Source organism: Lampetra fluviatilis, chromosome 7 (genome assembly GCF_964198595.1).
Source record: "Lampetra fluviatilis chromosome 7, kcLamFluv1.1, whole genome shotgun sequence".
NCBI classification, from domain to species: Eukaryota; Metazoa; Chordata; class Hyperoartia; order Petromyzontiformes; family Petromyzontidae; genus Lampetra; species Lampetra fluviatilis.
Window position 1 is genome coordinate 216,543 of NC_136281.1, and position 23,020 is coordinate 239,562.

At 45.2% G+C, this 23,020-nt stretch overlaps 1 protein-coding gene across 3 annotated transcripts in view; it reads right to left on the minus strand.

Moving 5' to 3' along the window:
• Nucleotides 1-23,020, minus strand: part of LOC144933373 (striatin-3-like) — a 119,043-nt gene that overhangs the window by 29,336 nt on the left and 66,687 nt on the right. The window contains exons 5-8 of one of the 3 annotated variants that reach the window (XM_078858070.1): nucleotides 22,494-22,676; nucleotides 15,273-15,429; nucleotides 14,079-14,181; nucleotides 7,506-7,616 (exon numbers count right to left, since the gene is read on the minus strand). In XM_078858070.1, the coding sequence (XP_078714196.1) occupies nucleotides 7,506-7,616; nucleotides 14,079-14,181; nucleotides 15,273-15,429; nucleotides 22,494-22,676 (554 nt within the window). Of the gene's footprint in view, nucleotides 1-7,505; nucleotides 7,617-14,042; nucleotides 14,182-15,272; nucleotides 15,430-22,493; nucleotides 22,677-23,020 lie in introns of all 3 variants that reach the window. The other 2 variants (XM_078858069.1, XM_078858071.1) reach the window with 2 other exon arrangements.

Genomic DNA, 23,020 nt, shown 5'->3' on the forward strand with positions numbered 1-23,020 from the left:
CAAAACAATCACATCCGATCGTATGCCCACTGTGCTCACGCCCCGACTCTCAGCACCGACATTCACTCCCACTCATCCCCGGCACGGAGCATCCTTCGGCACCTAAACATATCAGCTGACAGCAGCTGTAGAAATGATGGCAATAAATGTTATTGATGTGGGGGGGTGCCCCAACCACAGCACACAACAATTGGGCTGGAGTCTCATAAGACCACAATTTAATATGAAGACTTTGAAATGCCTGTAAAAGCAAGAGGCAGAAGACGTGGGAATGGATAATGTAATCCATAATACCGACACCACAAATTTTCACATTGAAAACATGTGTCCTATCAGGACAATGATAAATGCGATGTTGTTCAGAAGCCAAGCAAGTCAGAGCATAGCCAGCTGAAACCCAAGGTCACTAGATAAACCAGGTTGTCAATTGCATCGAGTTTGTAGTCTTCAGCTCTGAACACACGCGTGAAATGCTGTAACCTCAAATCCCAGCTGAGGGATGACTAGGATGGATCATCATCTCTCTGCGGCTGATAAAATATGTACCACTTTGTAGACATTCCTCTGGTCATTGTATTGAACTACTGGTAACAGGTACACAATTGGAATTATCTGAACCTAGCACAGTAATCCACTAAGTTGACTCGGTCTAAAGGGAGTACCTCGCACGATGAGGGTTGAGTCAGCTGAGCATGTGTGGTGCTGGCCAGCGCATTTTATAGTGCTGGCTTTGATTGGTGCTCGCAGCATTTGCATGCCTGAACAGGTGCCGTGTACACATTGACACATGAGCCTTACACTAATGGCAATAAACAAGGAGTAAAATATATGGAAACCATGTGAATTGCAGTAATTCAGCCATTTAGCGGTGACATACCTGTCAGCACTAACAGTATATTGTACAAACAAAAACCTAAATATGTCCTCATTATATAAGCGCTCCACGAACCATTATTATAATAGGGTTTTCCCCCTTTTTTCTGGCAACAAAACTGAAACCTTTTTACAAGGAATCATGTGTGCATTAACCACAATACTTGTGGTCAAAATGCAAAAAAAAACACTGATAATATATGCATTATCCTTGAAACTGATTGGTCCACACCAGAGACGGCTTTCTTTTGAGCCTCGTCTCGAAAAAGGGGAAAACCCCTATTATATTTTGGTACTGGCAAAGGTCTAATGATGTAGAACCATTATTAATTCATATAAATCCAATTAACACAGGCCAACGGCGCCTGCTTTAAGAGCAGTCCAATTAGCCCCCTGTGGACAAGCACGGTTAGTGAATTTGGGCCAACAGCTCTGGAGCAATTGGTTCATGCACTGCATACAATGGGTCAGAACCAAAATACTGTGACTAATGCCTTTGTTGAAGGTTTGTGCGATTAAAATATGCAGAACGCAGATAATCATTCTCATGGCAAGTTAAAGATCAATAGGTTAGTGCGGCAAATGTAGTTTATGTTAACCACACTTTGCCATTGTTTATTTTTTTCTGCACGATTCTGTACCTGTGGCATAGTGGACACCTGGCCTCCAAGATCTGCCCTCATCAATATCCAGCTTTAGATCTTTCGCAAAGATGCTGACATGTGGGTGTCACTCCCAATGCCTGACTCGGTAACCTGCCATACCCCATCACCCACACATGCCCCATCCATTGTAACAATCTTTATCTGACTTGGTCTGCAATACTTTGCCACACTGTATTGCAAATTAGCAACTTGCTAGTTTGCAGTAGCATATTCTATATGGACATACACTAAGAGATCATGGGCTACCTTTTATTAGCTTTGTTACAGCTTAGCTCATCAAACATGCATCTCCTTCATATACACATAACACAGCCACCCTAACCGAGCAGCCTGCTGCGGGATGGGGAAAGTTTTCTCCATATATATAAACAGCAAAGTTGTGAATGTGTGTCTGTTCAAAATGTTTAGCGTACTTCCCGACATGCAACAAACTGGAAATTTGCCATGTGGGTACTTTCCAGACTGTACACCATGCAAAAATTATAAAAAAAAGACACTTTTTTTGGGGGGGGGGGGGGAGCTCAATAATGCATATATTTTTTTGCACGGCAAGTGAGCTGACGTCAAATCTGTCACGTGACCCGCGCATGTGGAAGCGTAACGCATTGTAGTGTAGTGGTTAGCGCGCTGCGCTCCGAACCCGGCGACCCGAGTTCGATTCCCGCTCACGGCCACCACTGGTAACGATTATTTCAACCGCTCCTGGGCCTCCCCTAGGTCGACTCAGCCTCAAACGAGTAACTTCTGTGGTGTGTGAACATCGCCACTGGGGAGACAAAGGTGACCGGGCGTGGTGGATCCAAGTCCAAGGCGAAGCTGGGTAGTACAGCTAGTCTATAATATAAATCAAATGGTTTTAGGAAATGTTATATCAATTGACTTAAAATAACACCAAGTTCTTTAGTGTCATCAATGGTATTGGTTAACTCCAGACATTCCGAGATGAACATTCAAAGGTCAAACAACCACTCCCCTTGTTTTAAAACCTATCATCCTGGTAGTAATGAGGCCACATTTGTCAATATTTGCTCATTTCTGCAGGGAGTAGAAACTTATTCAGTCACATATAACCTTCTTATTTCTGTATGAATAAACCCACAGTATTAGAAATATGTCCCATGTCACCAAGTAGAGTAAACCCTCTCAATCAGCGAGTTCTGGATTTATGAGTTTCGCGAGTTACTAAATGTATGTTAATTCCCTATTTGCCAGACTCCCATACTTAGTCGACTCGTCTATACATTTTGGTATAAACGAGACAACTGTGGGGTCAATTGAAAAGAAAGCGAATGCAAACAGGGAAATTGTTGCAGTGAGTGCTCCCCAGTGCTAAAATGATAACAGCTATGTGCCGTTGTTATCAAACACCTGCATTTCCCGGGGAGTCATCCTCCTGAATTCCTCATTAACACCACCTCCATCGTCATCAAAACATCATAATAAAACTGTATTCTTTCTAATTTAATATCTATTTTTAGTCATTGTTATTAAACATTAAACATTTTCCCCCATGTTCACTCTTCACCAGGAACATAATCCTAGTTTTCCCATTGGAACAAGGTTTGTCCATTCACGAGTGTTTTCAAGATCGTAACCCTCGTGGACACAGCGGGTTTACTGTATTGCCCTGGAGCAGTTTCATTCATAAAGGCCCCTTTATTGAAACGCTGACTGCACAAATAGCATCAGAGACCGACTTGCACAGAGCTCCTTTAAAAACATCTTCGCCTTTGTAAAACCACTATACAGGATATTCTATGAATAAACTGACCTCCACCATGGGAATGATGCATTTTTGGAGATTCAGGGCCGGTAGCAAAGATGAGTGCCGCCCCATTGCCCCTTATGTGAAGCCGGTGCGCACTTAAGCCTGGCGTACGGTAGAACCACCTGCAGACCAAACAGCGTGGGGAGGGAAACGTACTCTGCAATCAGTTGAGTGCGGTGCCTTTCGTGTCCGCCGAAACCTCCAGGGGGCTCTATGCAGCACAGATATTTGCTGCGTCTAAAACACACCGTTATTTGGTGCCCTCATTGGCGCCAGGCCAAGGTGGCTTCATCACGACTGAACTTGGCCTCGATGGCAGTGCAGTGGTGTTCGTTCCTCCCTCTTGCACCATAGGTCGGCTCCCTTCTCCCCCAGTCTTCTGCCTCGCTTCCAAAACGTGTTTTGAGATGTTGCATTTAGATGTCGTATAAATAAAAAGTGTAGCTTATGCTTATATGCGCGAAGAGTAATGGTGCCGTCCATCTGGGTTCACCTCCTTATCGTTCATATCGGTGGCAAATGGGGGGGTCTGGACCTGTCTTTGGCATACCCCTAGGTCAACTTAACCTTGAATGAATAGGTGCTTGCTAAAAGCATGGCTGACATGAATAACAGCATGTACCCGATGCTGGACAATCATGCTTAACATTCAAATACCTCCGATGTGCAATCTCAGACAAGCGCCCATCCTCAGTTCACTCTGACGCTGTCTTAAATAATCTTCACGACTTGGGCTAGCCACATCGCCACCAAAGCACAAGCACTGGATTTAAAGGGCCACTCAAAATATGCCATCGCGTCTAAACGTTGCTGGGGCGTAATATATTCCTGTAATCAGATTACCGAGAGCGGTAATTATAGTCGAATATTATTGTGGGATTTTCATTTGTAATCCCATTAGCTGGCTCATTGAAGGCGCCGCCATTTTACGAGTGGGGGGATAAATGACTCCACAACACAGAGGGGGTGTGGTGGGAGGGCAGGTTGGGGGTGAGGCGATGCCACACTTGTCTTAATGTTAAATATAAAAATATCAGCACTTTCTGTGTCGGGGTTTTGTAGCCGAGGGAATAGGGCACAAAGATTATCTTTAACATGTTAAGGACACGGGTTTCAAACTCTGGCTGATATTGCATGGTACATTTTATTCCCACCCCCTCGGCACAATCTCTCCACTTAGCAGCACTGTTTAAACTGTTAACATCAAGCCAATTGGCTCCTACCCCTATCCAAAGAGATTCTGTGTGAAGCTAAACCCTCTTGACTGTTTTATTCTGGCTGCCAAGTGGCAGCAGAAACCCCTGAGCCCCATGCTGTGGACAGGGTACTCGACTCACATTTGCAAGATATTACGAATACCCAGGCAGGTCAACTCAGCTCACCATTCCTCCAGAGTAGGAAATAGAGGACTGTGGGAAATGAACAGTGGTTGTTGTCCAATTTGAGAACAAACCAGTCTCAAACTTGGCGTGCGGGGATGAATGTTAGCAAGACACCTGGCTCCCTTCAAAGAACTTGAAATGGCACCCGAGTTTACGGTTACAACAGCGACGGCCAAACAGCGCTGCGCAATAAATCAAACTTGGGCATGAGTGACGGCGCTAGCCGCGTGCGTCGAGTTTGTGAGAGCCAAACAACCCGGCGCAGTGTAACGTACTGTACACGCGCTGCACAAGACTCGACCTGAATGGCACTGCTTGTGCCGCATACACAATCAAGTGACGCCAGATGATTTATTTCAGGAGCAGTTTATAAATTAAAACTAATTGTGCATAAACAGCTTCTGTTCCAAATGGTGACAAGTCTAGCACATGTGCATGCAGAACAACCAATTATTCCCAATTCAGCTGCACAGGCTCTTAGGGCAAGTGCCATTAGCGAGTATAAAATCAATCCAGTGTGGCACATTAGGGATTTTTTGTGAGGCCAGCACCAAGTACACGCAGCCCTCCGTGTTCCTAGTGCCGATATTGGCCAATAGACGCCAGGCAATAATTGTTGACTGAATCAACCTTGAAGAAGCTACAAATTCCTAAAGATGTAGGTGGCCAAGAATGAAATTAAGATTCTAGCATTGTAATTCAGAAGACTTTCCAACACAAAAGAGTGCACTGCATGATACATCAACGCATACGATCATTTGCGCATGCACATTGGCCCCATTTCTGAGGTCGAGATATGGTGTGGCTCACCTCCCTTTGGTCAATGAAAACCCACCCGTCTGAATTGGTGTATCGATACATTTTCCTTTCTGCTAGAGAGCGGTAAACTTGCTTGGGGGGCGTGCAGGCCTGCGTGACGTTCATTATGGGAGGCTCAAAACCAATGGCATGTGGCACAACACACAAGGAGCGAGATGGATCTTGGAAACTGAGGCCGAGAAAGTCCCACTGCGCTCAGCAAGGCCAAGTCCACATTCTACACGGGTCTGGTGTGGGGTGCGAGGTAGCGTTGGCGCCGCACTGGGCATGGACATGATCAAGGAGTGGGAAGCTGCAAAGCACTGCCATGGAATTGAAACTCTGGGCCCCAGTTTAACCAGATAACTCAACACCAAGTTTGAGAAACTAGACAGTAATATCACACACATAATGTAGGTCAATAACACACATAACCGCAGGCTCGGTTAAATGTGTTACACAATGCCACCTTTTTATAATTATGTTTTCCATGTCATTTTATATGGTGTTTCATTTTTAACCAACATTTTAATGCACACACAGGCTACTTACTACAGACTTAAATACTGCAGTCTTAAAATTGAACCCTCCTAATAGCCTTTTACCAAGGTGGTGCATTATTTATATGTAATGAGATAGTGACATCTACTGGTTGGAAAAGGGAAGCACGGGTACAGGCACCATTATAAACATGATCCAATCCCTACAGGGAGAGGTATCTAGGCCAAAGGTGAAGGGCAGGGCCGGCTGAGAAACTGAGAACCGGCTAGAAAGTTCCACGAGAGGGCGTGGCCGGAGGCGGAGCCTAGCCGCGCCTGCGGTAATATAAGTGGAGGACTCGGAGTTGATGTGTGGAGTCTTGGGTCCGGACTGAGTCGCTGCTCGCCGTCATCTCTCTCCGTCGTTCGGCCACGTGGCGGATCTCCTGCCAAGTTCCACCGCCCTCCCCGGCACGCCGTCAGCCAGCGGCTGACCGGGAGCGGACGGGCGGAACCCGCCGTGTAATCAACCGTGTGTGTAGTCTGTCGAACGTTAATATCCGAGTGTTTACTTGGAGAGGAAGCCGATAACGTTGGCCTGTGCTGTGTCCGTACGTGGAATAAAGAGAAGAGTAACCTCTACACGATGTGTCGCGGAAGTCGCTCATTACATATACACGGAAAATGAGAAGTAAATATAAACACTAATAAACAAAGTTATATAATAGCACACCTAGGCATAACCAACTTAGCAAATGTTGAGAGGGCAAGTGTCCCCCATACACTTTTTTTAAGATGGGCACTGCAATCCCGAGAGTGTAAGGTATGTAAATAATTTATGAAAAGATAATGGGCAAACACAGGGTAATGCACGTACAGTATGAGCAACATGGATTGCCCACAAACAGAAGTTTTCGTTCAGCGTGTGGGATAGGCCAGGCTGACGAATATTGCAAGTCGATCGTGGTGGTAGAAAGTGGTGGCATGTTATTCCTCGGTTTCCCCCCCCTGGCTGCATGATACTATTTTAAGGTTGAGTCACCCAAAAGGAGGTCCAGGTCAGGCTAAGATACTACTTGATACTAACATGCATAACCGTCAATTAAATCCAGGTTGCAGGAATTATATTGCAGTGCATGAATCCCTGCACTACCTTCCCCACAACACACATACACAAAATAAAGCACCCTGTGGTGAGAATGGGCAGAGGACCCTCCGGTATGTGCACACACACACCAGGTTGAATTAGGCTCGGGGTATGGAAGGGAAACGCAGAAATCCCAGAAGAACAAAACTAAAACAAAGCCACGCAAATGCAAGGAAGCTTCCGCTTAAGCTCACGCGTGCAAACCCAAGTACAGACACACTGGCACAGTTACGAATGAACAAGGACTACTGTACACACAAGAGATCCTTTGGGCTGAAGAAACACATCCAGGTGAACACACCCGAAACCGGTTACAAAGACGACACATGACGAGAAGATGACAAGAACACAAGAGTTGTTGGGCCTGCCGGGTGGATGTTGCAGGTGACTTACGCTTGGCCCCCTTCTTGTTTTTGCGCTCCTTCTTGTACTGCTCTTTGAGCTTGGTTATGAGTCCATGGTCGATGTCCCATTCCTCGCCGCTCGGGGACAGCTCCTCTTTGTCTACGAGCGTCGGCACAAACCACCAAGCCAGGCTTAACAAAGGCATGCGCGCGGGCGCACACGCACACACACTTCCTTGGCGCAAGTACGTATACAGGTGCAGGGACATGACCTTGTACAGCCGCATGCATGGCCACGTATCTGCCTTGGCATGCATGTAACTTTTAATGCAGCAAACAACAAAATATATACAGATCCCCATACAGAATTATAGACTGTTGTGACAAGTGCTGTTAGCAAGCACGGCACATCTATGGGGAGGTGGTCTGGCCGACAACGCCTGGCTGCCTTCAACACCCCAGCACCAATGTTCATACCACACCAGATACTTATGTAATGCCGAGTCGACCTAGGTGTGACCCAGTATTGGTATATCACTTGCCACCGATGTTAACCATGGCTGTAAATCAAACTCATTACGTCACCAGGTTTGTAAAGCACTGCGCTCACTACTGGGCCACCACTCCCCGTGAATGCAGCATTGCACACGCACAGCAGGCCTATGTCCTTGGCATGCACCTAAGAGACTTCTTCCAAAAGCAATTACAAACATATATTTTTATCTCCTCACACTCAATAAAAGATAACCTGTTGAGTTGTAACTAATTGCAAGAACAAGACCTGTTGGTAAGCACCTATGAAGGCTGGCATTTCAAGGGAAGGTGGTGTGACCCTCACCATCCCCTACACTCGTTGAAGGCTCAGTTGACCTCGAGGAGACTCATACCAGGCTTATATACCAGTTGGCTGTGGTGAGCATGATATCTAGGTATCGAACACACGTCGCTGGGATTGGAGCACTGCATGCGTGTGAGCGTATACACATGAGCGCAAGGGAAATAATTATCTGTGCGCATCACGTGCATGTGTATGTATAAAAGAAGTATCCTCAACCCACAGGCACACAGCAGACTTAGCACTCAAGAACACATTAAAGAGACTGAGCCCATCATCACTCAGATGATCCACTCTCATGTAACCTGACAACCAAACCCAGCACTCACTCACACTGGTCAGCACGTAAGCGGACCGATGTGTTGGGAATCTCGTGAATAGAACAGCACATGGGGATAATGTCGTTTCCATGGGCTTGGCCATCAGCTTGCGAACCAAAAACACATTTGATCCCTATTGCCCTTGCAGATAGGCGGCAGGAAATATTCCGGACATTTGTGATGACCAGTCACTGTGAGAATGTTTGGTATTTGTTCTAAATTAGTTCAGGCAATGGGAGAAATATCTGTAATCCTTCGCTTCAGAGGCGGGGTTCGTGGAAATGTGCAGGTTTAATTGTTAATTGCAACCTGCAGAGCCTTGACGTGTCCAGTAGATAGCAATACAGCAAGTAATGCAGCAAGCAGGTTGCTGACATTTTTGTACACGAGTATTTTCCCATATTACACAAGATTTCCCTTGGCAAGATGGACCCCCCCCCCCACCAAAAAAATAATCAATGAGAAACTAGAAAACCACCTCAGAGTGCTGAGATTCTGAGAAAGAGTCTTGAGATTCCAAGTAATTTGAGAGCAAATAGTTTATTATTAGTAGTGAGTGAATAAATCGTAAATATGGAAAACACACCACTCGCTTAACTTCTTGTGATAATTCAACACTTTTGCCGACAGTGGTGGCGTACGACTGTAATCCAACAACTAGGAAATGGAGTTTGTGGATGAGCCAGGGATGGAGACGTGACACCATGTGTCTGTCCCAGGGAAACGTACAGGGCTAGCCGGCCCACCCTTGTACCTGTCCCTGGGAAACGTACAGGGCTAGCCGGTCCCCCCTTGTACCTGTCCCTGGGAAACGTACAGGGCTAGCCAGCTCACCCTTGTATCTGTCCCTGGGAAACGTACAGGGCTAGCCGGCCCACCCTTGTGTCTGTCCCTGGGAAACGTACAGGGCTAGCCGGCCCACCCTTGTACCTGTCCCTGGGAAACGTACAGGGCTAGCCGGCCCACCCTTGTGTCTGTCCCTGGGAAACGTACAGGGCTAGCCGGCCCACCCTTGTACCTGTCCCTGGGAAACGTACAGGGCTAGCCGGTCCCCCCTTGTATCTGTCCCTGGGAAACGTACAGGGCTAGCCGGCCCACCCTTGTGTCTGTCCCTGGGAAACGTACAGGGCTAGCCGGCCCACCCTTGTACCTGTCCCTGGGAAACGTACAGGGCTAGCCGGCCCACCCTTGTACCTGTCCCTGGGAAACGTACAGGGCTAGCCGGCCCACCCTTGTACCTGTCCCTGGGAAACGTACAGGGCTAGCCAGCTCACCCTTGTATCTGTCAATGGGAAACGTACAGGGCTAGCCGGCCCACCCTTGTGTCTGTCCCTGGGAAACGTACAGGGCTAGCCGGCCCACCCTTGTACCTGTCCCTGGGAAACGTACAGGGCTAGCCAGCTCACCCTTGTATCTGTCAATGGGAAACGTACAGGGCTAGCCGGCCCACCCTTGTGTCTGTCCCTGGGAAACGTACAGGGCTAGCCGGCCCACCCTTGTACCTGTCCCTGGGAAACGTACAGGGCTAGCCAGCTCACCCTTGTATCTGTCCCTGGGAAACGTACAGGGCTAGCCGGCCCACCCTTGCATGATACCTGTTGTCTCAGCGGGTTCTCACCTGGTGTCAAGGAATGAAGAGTGTATTGAAAGTGGTACAGCAAGTAGGGTTCTGACCTATCATTGTTATGAGTTATCCCCTCCTATGCATGGGTTTTATTCAAGTATTCTAGTTTTTATGATAAATGGAATCTGGCCAAAATGCCTCAAGAAGCAGGGCCCTCTTTAAAAATAGTCAAGTGATAAAGGAAAACAGAATCTTAAGATAATGTGAGGGTTTTGTGAACAGAAAAGTTGTTGAGAAATATCACGATTATGAAATGTAATTTGTGTTGTCTCATGTTTTAAGTGCTGTGACAGAGACAAAACGCTTCACTGCAAATGAAATTTGAAGAGTTTTCGGAACTATAAATTATAATATTTTCTAAGTGCACGAATCACCTGACGTTACAACAAACTGTATAATTAGGTCCTTTTTTGGTATACTGACTAGTCTATTGAGATTTGTTATAAGGTTAAAAATGTTTAATTTAAAACTCCTCAAGCAACAGCCTTACATATGAATGGCTTCGGGAAGTGGCAGCAGGTTACTACTTCTGGGGTCACTTGAATCTCTTATGCGATGGTCCTCCTCCTCAATGCTCATGTTAAAAAAGGTTAACCCTTAAGAGCTCACGGCTTGGCTAAAATCCACAGAAATACTTCTGCATGAATACGTTATCTTGCGGTTTGGCAGACTATCAATCCAATAGTCTTGAGAATCCAGTTCAACATGAAGAATAAAACATCTATTTAATACCTTCGTCTCCCTCATGGTTTAATTAACCCAGTGGGCCCATTATTCCAAATAAACACATTGGCCGAAAGTTCAAGGTTAAGAACAGTTCTGATGTGCATGGCATAAGAATACGGCGATTGCCAAGACTGCTCAACACGTCATTCTAATTCTGAACTTCAAGAGCCATTTGAACATGTACGGGAAATGTTTTTACTTGAGTGCTCATTTTGGCCGCTCTAAGCACTTCTGCACTAACTTAGTGGTAAAAGACATGACATTTAAAATGTTACCTTTTTGGCAGCCAGGTGCACCAGATAAACATTGTTGGCAGACATAGCACATCACTCATTTGTTCATCCTCATTACGAAGAAGTCCGTATAGGTGGCACTGTGGTAAGAGCATTACTCACAATCACAAGAGTTGAAAGTTTGGAGGTCGATTGAGCACATTATCTCACTTAACTCAAGAAAAACGATTACCAATTTATGGAAAGTAAATTTTGATCAACCTTTAGTAAGGCCAGCACTGCTGTAAGAATGTGGAATTTTCACCATTAGCTCAGGTTGGCAACAGAATGAGCACAGTCCAATAGTTGTTTGAAAGCATAAACTGGGGTAAACAAAGTATATAGATAAGAAATACCCCCACCATTTTCAAAACATTAAGGTCATGATGTAGTCGTAAAGACAATTCCTGTTTTGAAAAGATTCTGAAAAGAGTGCAGGGAGATAACCCATGCATATGAGGGGAGTGTCCTGCATGGATAGGCTGCAAAACTCTGAAGACATGTCAGAAACATACTTGCGGTACTGACATTGCACCATTTGGTTGGTCCGACACCTCTTTTAAAAAAAGTTTGTACAGATATACAAGTTCCTCTAGATCTGTCCAAGTGGGGAAAATAATTTTCCCTGCAACAACCCGAGGACTTGTATAGTGCATACCACCATCACAACCATCACCATCGTCACGGTATTTGTAGAAATTAATATGGAATGGGCCCTCCTTTCACAGCAGTTCCTGTGCCTGTGTGCCAAAAGGATAAATGCAGTGGTCCTTATATTTATATTTGACCACGATACTTACACACAAGCATCTGTATCCAGAAGTGAATAATGTCACAGGACACCAATTCACAGAGGGCAGGACAAACTGGTGGCACACGTTTTAACTGGCAATTTCGTTGCAGCAGATGACGCTCATAGCAATAGGCAAGGGAAATCAAACTAGCAAACTGTGCGACTTGGGGAGAAGAGTGTGCTTAGAGACCCATATCCACAAGTTGACTTGAAAACTGAGAAAGACAACCCTCAACAGGCAACTAAATAAAATAGAAGTAACATACACACAACCACCAAAACAACTGTTAGGAGACAATTCCCACCTTGAACACAAGGAAACACACTCATGACAAACTCAGAAACACGACACACAAGTGATGACACAATGACACAAATGATGAAAGGGAATGGTACAGGATTTAACTGCAATGGGTAAAAGTGGCTGACGCTGGTGGCGATGACAATCAATAAAAGGCATACGCAACAATCACTATGCTGTTGAGCACCATCAGCAATTTGCGTGGCCCATAAGCCTTACGCTGTAATCACCAAGCTGCGGCCCGACTGTGGCCAAGTGTCAACTAAGCCAATACGTGCAAGGGTGATTACGAGCATGGATTTCTGCTGTGATTAGCACCAACATTCAACACCTAGCGCATTATCGGTACAATGCTGAGCTGTACAGTTTTTATGTACTTATTCTAGTGTATGCCTTATTATACTATGGTATAAAGTGGTGCATTGAACCGTAATGCAATGGTACAGAAGGGTAGAGCACGGACAAAGATAATTGACGTGGAATATGCAATATTTTGGGTAGCACCACACAAAGCATGTAATAGGATGCAAAAGGAAAGTATTTTTGAGTATATCAGTGGCACCTCAACCTCTGCCTTGCAACCATCTCGCTAACAGAGACAAAGACCCCCCCTTATAGCCTTAACAGACTGTTGGGGCAAGTGCTGTTAGCGAGCACCTATGAAGGCCAGCACGCCACACGAGGGGGTGGGTGGCCAACACCACGCCCGGTCGCCTTTGTCTCCCAAGTGGTGATGTTTACACATTGGACCAGGTACTCATTTGAAGCTGAGTCGACCTAGGGGAGGCCCAGGACCGATTCAGATAATCGTCACAGGTGTTGGGCGTCAGAGTGAGTCGAACTCGGCTGCGTGCCAACCGTTGCACTACTGCTCCCTACTCGTGGACATACACATACCCCGCTTTGGATCATCATCATCCAACAAATAGGAGTATTTATACTATTTTAGTATTTATACTCCTATTCATTGTCTAGGGTATGTTTTTGTATAGGGTTTTACATGTTTATTTAAATTATTTTATTTTTAGTTTATTTGGCACAATACCGTATTTATTTCAATTGTGATGTATATTTTTGGTTGCCATGTACCTTACCCCATTATTTTGGTAAGGCTTTAGTATTGAATATCGTGGGTTTGGTTTTCATGGCACTTTCCAAAAACTTAATCCCCGTGATAGTCAAGGGTCTCTTGTCCTTTACTTTTCTAGATAAGCCTCACTAGATCTAAAGACCCAGGAGAGTATTGTATGAGGATATTTGTCTCATTATATTTATGTTAATTATTCTGCGATACTTTGTTGGCAGTGGTCCACAATCACATAACAAAAAAAAAACTTGTATTCATCAAGAACACCGTTTTAAAAGAACACATATGTAATAGGTAATGCTTTCTTTGGGCCATGGTCCTTCTTTGTACTGTGAAGGGCTACCTTAGGTAGTCTGTATGTGGGAGAAAATGGCAGTGCCCGGAGCAAGCCTACGCATATAACGGGAGAACACTCAAAGGTCGGTTGCAAAGAAGGGTTAAAAATCCATTTTCTGTACTGCCATCTTCTGGCCACCTCGCCGCCCAGTAGATTTTGGGGTTTCGTAATTCTCTGCACGATCCACCAAACCTTGTCTACAAAGTGCCGGTCTGCCACAGCCTGGTGAAGTATGGCACAAGGACGGTGTTCCATACGGAGGCTGTGGGGGTGCAGAGGGGAGCGCCGTACCCCACTCAGTGCCGTCCCCGGAACTGCGCGCCTCACCCGCACCCTCCCCGTCCTCTGTGGTCACCAGGAAGTCAAACTCCTTGAGCGCCTCCTCCGTGTCGAGGTCATCAGCGAGGTCCACCGGGCCCTCGTTAACGATCTGCGTCGTCACACAGCGGCACTTGTTACCAAACTACAGCATCACCCTGTACGAGGAAATTAGTCAAGTAAATGTTGTGACTGATGGTCCGTCTTATAGATGGGTTGCCTAGGTTGTACGTCTTATGTACCCACCTCCCCTGTTTGCCCCACCCCTTTCCAATTTGTCACAACATCTCGCTTCATTGGTCAGTTAGTGTAACAACATTTCAGGAGGGTAATTTCAGGCTAGGATGACTGGTGAAGGTGATGTGAATGTTGGTTCGTGTAGGTTGTTGCATTGGAGGGTATGTTTCGCTGAGCTTTTCGGAGGGTCATGGCATTCCAATGAAAGGTGTGTGGAGATTTTTCGAGTTGGTGGGGGCTTGACTCATGTTGGATGTTGTGCGTTTGGCATGTATAGGTTGTGTAGAGTCATGTGTGTATGTTTAGTTAGTCCAGACTTGGGGTTAGTGAAAACATAGTCACGGTTAAATTTCGATTTAAAGCTTTCGTGACTGCAGGGATTCATCTTCTTGGTTCTTTCGGTAAAGTCACGTAGAGTCTGATTTCAGACTGTCTTCTCGACCGACCTGTTCTTCACCTGAGGATGGCTGCTTGCGTTGTGGCCGAAACGTCGTGAGAATAATTTTTATTATTTTATTATTTCCATTCTACGCGACTTTACCGAAAGAACCAAGAAGATAGTCACGGTTGTGTAGTCACGGACATGTGTAGTAATTATTATGGATTTTGCAACAAAAGTGAAAGTGTGTGTAGTCAAGGTTTGTGGCAGGTGATTGTTTTAGTTTGCTTTGTGATCAGTGTGTAGTTAGTCCCGGTTTGTGTTGTTGCATAGGCGTGTGCGCGCGCTTGTTTAATTAGCCTGGGTTTGTGCTGTCATCGGTGAGTGTGCGTATTTTTTGTTATAGCTAGTTTCTGTGTTGTGTGATATGTGTGCGTCTGCGTAGCTAGTCTCCGTCTGCTGTGTGAAATGAGTGTATAATTAGTCCAGGTATTTGCTTGGCAAATGTTAGTAATGAGTTGGGGTGTTGTGATGGGTGTGGATGTTTGTGGCGAATCTGGGTCATGTCACCGGGGGCTCCGCCGCACCTTCGCCTTTTTGCTGGCGCGTGGCCGATCCCGCTCATCGACGGGGCCGACTGGGTCGTCGTCCTCATCGTCGTCGCTGTCCTCCTCCTCCTGCAGGAACTGGAAGGTATCCACCACCGAAGGTACCAGTGGCTCGGAGCGAGACTTGTCCCCGTTCCTACACAGGTCAATGGGTGTCACGCCATGCCACACTATTAAACTATTTTAAACTGATAATAGGTTTTTACCCTTTTTTCTGGCAACAATTTAAATTTTACCAGGTAAGGCCCACTGACCTTACCACAAATAATATCTCTACGAAGTCACTTGTGGAAATTTATAGCAGCCAAACACTCTTAACACACGTTTCTAAATGTGGAGGAGAAAACCGGAAGACCGAGGAAAATCCACGCGATCAGAGAAAAAACATGCAAACTCCAAATATACAGGCACCAGGGTCGGAATAAAATCCACGCGCTCCTAAAAACCAGACGAGGTAGTTACCATCTCAGCACCGTAGCGTCTATTATATCTCACCAAACCATACCAAACTACACCGAATTGCAACAACCCATACGTCACCATGACACAGCAAGCCATAGTATGTGGCACCCCCGTCGAAGATCACATCACGCAATAACACGTCATACCACGCAGTTACACCACATTACAAAATTCACCGTGTGGCATCAAAATATGTCACACACACCATGGCACATTAAACAATGAGGCACGCCAACTGAACGATACCATATCAAGCCACAGCACATCACATCAGAACACATGAATACAAATAGCACAGAAAGTTTCACAAACATGAATGCCAACACATACACAAGGACAAAATGGGCGCTAAACCACAGGTAACCAAAGCACGTTGGGTCTGTACCACCCTGCTTGGAAAGTTTCCCAAAAACGCACCTTGAAATCAGCACACCCTTCCAATGCTTTACCGTCAATAACCAACAAAAAAGGAATAATGACGGAGGCTGCACACTTCTCATTTTCTTTTCAATTGAGCCGCAGAGTACAGTCAAAATGAGGCGTTTCACTTCCCCGCACCAGAGCGTGCGTGGGCGGGCGCTGCCCTGATGAAGTCAGGGGATGCGGTCTCTAGGGAAGGGAAACACAATGGCCGGCGCTGAGAACCCCTTCCTGCTGCCCAAGGTGCACGAGCCCACGTGGGAAGGAAAGGACAACAGTGGACACTGCACAGGGCTACAAGGAAATGCATAGCGGCACGGGGCTTGAATCAGCGTGAAGATAAACGGCACCAGTGGGTTGTATCACAGTGATGTGCCATGCGAGGACAACGCTTTGGCTGGGTTTTAAGGGAGTTCATTGAAAATGGCTGGCAGATTGGTTATCAGCTTAGTTATGGATAGTTTTGCCAGCTAGGGGCTAGTTGACCGGTGGTAATGAATCTATAATTATGGAATGGCTGGATTTCACTTACATCACGTGAGTTATAAGCGAGTACCATTGAAATTATTTGGCTCATTTCTAGTTGACTTGCAATAGGAGATTCATTACCAGTTGGTAAGTTAGGATTTTGTTGACTATGGGTAAGGTGAGCGAGTCAGGGACTAATTCACGAGTGCAAACTGGAAGCTGAAAAGAGAGCTGAACAAAATCAATGGATATTTCATTTTGAAATTCCGAATTGAGGAGCTAGTTGAATAGAGTCGAGGCTGATTAAGAATCAATTAGGTGCCAGTTTTGACAACGAGTTGACTAGGGCTAAGGCTTATTATGGGCTGGCTAGCTGACGACGCACTAGATTACAAGAACAAAGGCCAGGATGGTTAAGATTTGGCTGACTTGGGCTCAAAGTAAAAAGTAAAAATGTTTAAATTCTCAAATGAGCAATGAGGGATTCTGTTCTGCATTGATTCACTACAGTATCCAACACGTAACATTCCTATGGCTGGGACTAGTATTGCCATAAGACACAACTACTGTTGATTTACCAAAGATGTACTCATTTTATTGACCTTGAAAGAAAAAAATTATACCGATTTAAGAAACCTTATGGCTGAGTCCAATGGGAGAGGGGTCAATTCATTTGAGGCTAGATAATAATTGAGAAAGCGCTAATAGTATAACAAATTACTACAAGGACATCTATAAACTTTCATTAGCCAGAAGAGATGAACGATAGGTGTTGAGGTCGCAGGACTTTTTTTAGACCCTATCATACAATACCTGTTCACCATGGGTTACAGTCACACTCAAGCAAGAGGCAAGTGCCTATGACATTCAAGTGACTGACCAGTGCAACAATATAATAACAATTTCACTGTCAACGGAACAACTGTTTCATTGCTCACCGTAGTCCACTCCTACAGCATTAACATTTTTCTGCTATAGGTCAAGTGTAGTAGTCTCCAAGACTACACCTAAAGGTGTGGACATTTTTAAGTGCAGTCGGATGTATCTAGAACTTATTTCACGCTGTACACAGCCACCCATGCGGGGGAAGGGCAACAAACTATAAACAAAAGGCAGTTCAAGAAATTAGTTTTTAATCAAGACTTAAAAGTGCATAGCTCAAGTGGCTTCCTAATATCGGAAAGAAGAGCATTCCAGATGGCCGTAGAAGAGCATCTGAAAGCGCACGATGCAGTGACCGTCTTTGTACGATGGCAAGCCCTTTGTGTGGAATGAGTATGACCTTAGAATATATTCGTTCAGCAACCAGAAGCCAAATGCAGCGAGGCGAGCACTAGGTGGGCATGGTCAGATCTTGCAAAACCAGTCGGGTTGGATGGAAAAATAATTCTAGAGGCTGGAAAAAGGTTGACCAGGGGGCCTCCTTGTGACTGCCAATTGGAAGTCGAACAGCTATTCTGCACACATTGCTTACGAAAGGGATGACCAGTGTGGTGTCCCATCATGCATGGGCCATTAGCACCATTCTTAGGTCACCCTAGTGACTCACTGCATTGGCTGTGTGGCTCAGCATGTCAACGATGATGATGTCAGAGGACTATTTTAAAATGCAATATTAGGGTTGGAGTATTGCTTGAATAGGATAATGTAGGTTTAGCATACGTATCGATTCATGCAAGAAACGTACAAAAAATGCGTGGAAATATGCACACTACTTGGGGTGCGTAGCTAGTTTACAAGTGGTGTGCATGCAAAATACAATATCCATAAAAAAAAGTGTGCGAATGAATGCATAAATAACATTGAAACATGCTTTTCATGCCAACGAGACTTGCAGCCAAAAATAACTCTGCTGCCAAAAATGATCATCGGTCAAAGTGTGTTTCAAAGTTGACAAGGCAATTATTCAGAGTGCATCACATCATGGGCGGTGGGCAGTTTGTGGTTTGTGAGACACCACAGTAAGGGGGAATGGAACCAGATAGGCTAATTAGTCAATTAGAAAAGCCATAAAAGAGTTTTTGTAGCAGGGACGTTTGATGAAGTGTTTTTTGGTTCATGGTTTGGATTGTTTTTCCTCTACACACTTCACAATCGTGATTTATAAATGTGTTGAATGTCTTCAGAAATGCAATGGCTTACAAACACCCACTGGCGACAGTCAATGCAAGTCAAACACTTCATCAAGATAAAAACTACTTAAATTCTCACGATCATTGTATTGGATTGCACACGTCATCAAAGAGATGGTGGTCTTTATCCATTAACGAAGAAAAGACACCACCAGGTCCCTCCTTCCCCTCTCATCCACAGCTAAAGTAAATGCATCTTTGATAACAGGAGTGATTGAAATTTTAATTTATACCACACCCGTCATATCCAATACGCTTAAAATCCTTACAATGTAACGGTGATTATATCCTGAAGCACAGTTGTCTCAAACCATCGAGCTCTTTCTTTCTTTGTTACAGTAAAACAGCTATTATTTTAATTGACATGATTTTTGTTACGTGTGCTTGGTTGTTTGTACATGTTTTGTTTCTTTATCTAGATCTACTGTATCCTGACACTACTGTAAATAAATTACATTTATTCTATTGACATGCTCATTCCAACTAGAATATTTAGTATGTGTTTTTTTTGTCATTGGTGGCCATCAACTATGACTGTAAATTTGGTTTAATGGTGGGGTGATTTAAACCTGGGTTCCAAACACAAACCCCATCATTGCGAGCTCTTTGCTGCATCTCTCAGTGGTGCTGTAGATTGAACGTAGACCCCTGGCTGCTATCCGGCCACTGCTGACTATCGCTTATGAACAATGTGTGTTGTACCAGCAAACCAACAAACAATTCTACCTTGGTCATCCGCCAAGAGAAGCTTCCCCTTTAAATAGCTACTGCATTACATCATTAAACCATGGCACACGAACAGGATCAAACTGATATTCCGCCATGTATGTGTACTCTCATTCTAAGGTGGTGTCAATGTGTGGATTTCAATGTGCTTCATTCTGGATTCCTGTGTATTAATACTGATAAGGGCCGATTTATGTACGAGTAAAATAATAATAGTTCAATTTGTAACGCGCGCAAATTTGCAGACGTAGTGGCCGCAACTCAGAGGCGCGGAGCCAAGCTCAGAGTCGCTCAAAAGCATGATTGTAGAGGTGAGTTTTTAAGTATCTCTTGAAGGAGGCGATTGAGGTGATGCTGCGAATGTGCAGAGGGATATCGTTCCAGAATGTTGGGGCTGCCACCGAGAAGCGGCGCATAGACATGACCATCCTGGATCTTGGTATCAAGAGGAGGTCGTGAGTCGCGCTGCGCAGGCATCTGCCGTGTGCTGAGCTGCAAGTTGTCAGTAATGAAGAAAGGTACGGCGGGCAGGCGGATATGAAGGCGTTGTGGCAGAGGCAGGCGATCTTGTATGTGACCCTACTGGCGATGGGGAGCCAGTTGAGAGCACGGAGACAAGCTAGTGAGTCGAGACGGGGATGAGTGTGGGCAATGACGACGCGTGCTAGGTTATTTTGTAGTCTTCTTGGTTCTTTCGGTAAAGTCACGTAGAAGGGAAGTAATAAAATAATAAAAATAAAACATAATAAAATTATTCTCACGACCTTTCGGCCACAACGCAAGCAGCCGTCCTCAGGTGAAAACCAGGTCCGTCGAGGCGACAGAGTCTGAATGAAACAGCACACGAGCTTGGAGCATATATATAAGCTGGGCGCCTTGACAAAGGAATTTGCATATCAAGAGGAATTTAGCAAATTTATGGGAAATGCAGGAATGTGATTAGTACTGCATATGAATGTGCATTATGCAGGATTAACAGCATCAAAGAAAGTTACAGTTGCTGCTGCTGCTGCAGCAACTGCAACTTTCTTTGTTGCAGTTGCTGCTGCTGCAGCAACTGCAACTTTCTTTGATGCTGTTAATCCTGCATCATGCACATGCATATGTAGTACTAATCACATTCCTGCATTTTCCATAAATATGCTAAATTCCTCTTGATATGCAAATTCCTTTGTCAAGGCGCCCAGCTTATATATATGCTCCAAGCTCGTGTGCTGTTTCATTCAGACTCTGTCGCCTCGACGGACCTGGTTTTCACCTGAGGACGGCTGCTTGCGTTGTGGCCGAAACGTCGTGAGAATAATTTTATTATGTTTTATTTTTATTATTTTATTACTTCCCTTCTACGTGACTTTACCGAAAGAACCAAGAAGATGAATCCCTGCAGTCACGAAAGCTTTCAATCAAAATTTATTTTGTAGTCTTTGAAGTTTCTTTAGGTTGCCAGCGGAGGTCCGGACTAGGACGGAGTTGCAATAGTCAAGGCGAGACCCAACTATGCAACATGCCAATGTGTTGGCAATTTCAGTAGAGATGAGAGTACGTATGTGTCTAAGAGCCTTCAGGTGAAAGTTACATGAGCTGATGATATGGTTGGTTTGACGGTCGAAGGATAAAGTTGAATCTAGGATGACACCGAGGTAGCTGAAGTGGTCGGTAAACTTGATGCTGTGACCGAAGATGTGTGTGTGTGGGGAGTGCTGCTGAATTGAGACGTTGCTTGGTACCTAACATGATGGCCACTGACTTTTTCGGATTAAGGGCTAGGTTGTGTGCAGTGAACCATTGTTGCACGGCGGTGGTACATTCCGAGAGCTTCTCGAATCCAGATGCATTGCTAGAGTCGATGGCGGTGAATAGAATCGTGTCGTCCGCGTATGAGTGATGCTTAATACCAAAGCTTGCAATGAGCCGGCCGATCGGGGAAGTGTAGGCTGTGAAGAGCAGAAGACCTAGAACAGAGCCCTGGGGAACCCCGCATAATGCTGTTGTTTCAGGCGATGTGGACATGCCCACCCTGACTGAAGATTGCCGGTCAGAAAGGTACGAAACTATCCACTTAAGTGCTGAGCCGCATATACCGAAGTCGGATTTCAGGAGGGAAGTAAGGAGCGAATGGTTGATGGTGTCGAAGGCTGACGAAATGTCCAAAATAAGTAACATTTAAAAATACTTTTTTATTAAACATGCTTTAATGAAATGTACCCTACTCGTAATGGCAGAACTCCACGACTCCAGGAAGTGGCCACAAAGCTTGCCATAGCGTAAAAGACCATGGCGATTTACAGCCAACGTCAGTTGAACGTGGACAATTAGACCCAAGCCGAAACATAACATATAAAAATGAATGTTTAAAAATACTTTTTTTTATTTTTTTATAGAATACAGTATTGTCATCAGTATGACATAAGTATACAAAGTTTGCAGTCGATACCACATTGGGAAGTGGGTTAAAATTGAGTTACAAGATTTGAGGATACGACAACAACAATAGACAGTGAGTTAAATAAAAGCGTGTAATATATGTTTCGGGTGGATAGCTCAGGACAAAAAAGAGTAGGAAAATAGGACCAGGAAGACAATCCCCAAGTGTGTAGCAAAATGGCAGAAAAAATATGTTTTAGGATTAAACAGTATGTTGTCCAGCGTGATGTCCGACGTTTCGCTCCACAAGCTGGGGGCTTTTTCATAAATTGAATGGAGCAACTCACATGTTCTCCCACGATTACATAAAGTTGGCGGCTACTGTTGCTGATCTCTGATGTAGGCCAGCCGGTAATTTATTATCTCAATCACCTGTGCACACAAGCTCATCACTGGTGTATACGCCCAGCCTATAAAACACAACTGCCACAATACGCTGCCGTAAGAAGAAAATGTATACCGCACAGTGAATGTAATGTTTACATCCCTCCAGGAGAAAACAAAACGACCGCTCGTGCAACAGGAAACCTTTCAACTAAATTACACACTGCCATACGGGGGTACGCACCTCTTGGCATCATCCTCCTTGGGTTTGATAGACATGATGTCACGGCCATTGAGGATCTGCTCGATGTTCTTGGCGTCGGGAGCGCCATTCTGGTCCGGCGGCCCCGAGAGGCCGAGCAGAGAGCGCACGCGCTGCGACCGCACGTCCAAGATCGTGTCCGTGTAGCCCACCTCCTGCAGGTACCTGCGTCAGCGCCGCGGGCATGGCAGACGCGTCGCGTACACGCACGCACACGAGCTGGGGCGACCGCACTGGGAGCAAGGACACAACTACAGCAACCGCACTGGGACCAAGAGACACTGTTGCACGTGACTGTAGAATGGCTGTTAATGCTGTTCGTGCTAATAAAGAAAAGAAAGGAACACTCGCATTTTATACCAAAGCAGTTTGCTTTCCTTAAATAAAACTATTCAGTATTTGTCTTTTTCGTATTTGTGGACTGAGCATTGCATTGTTATACATTGTATGATCTTGTTCTGGATGACCACAGTCGCACACTGCTGGAGAGTTTTTATTTTCCATTTGTG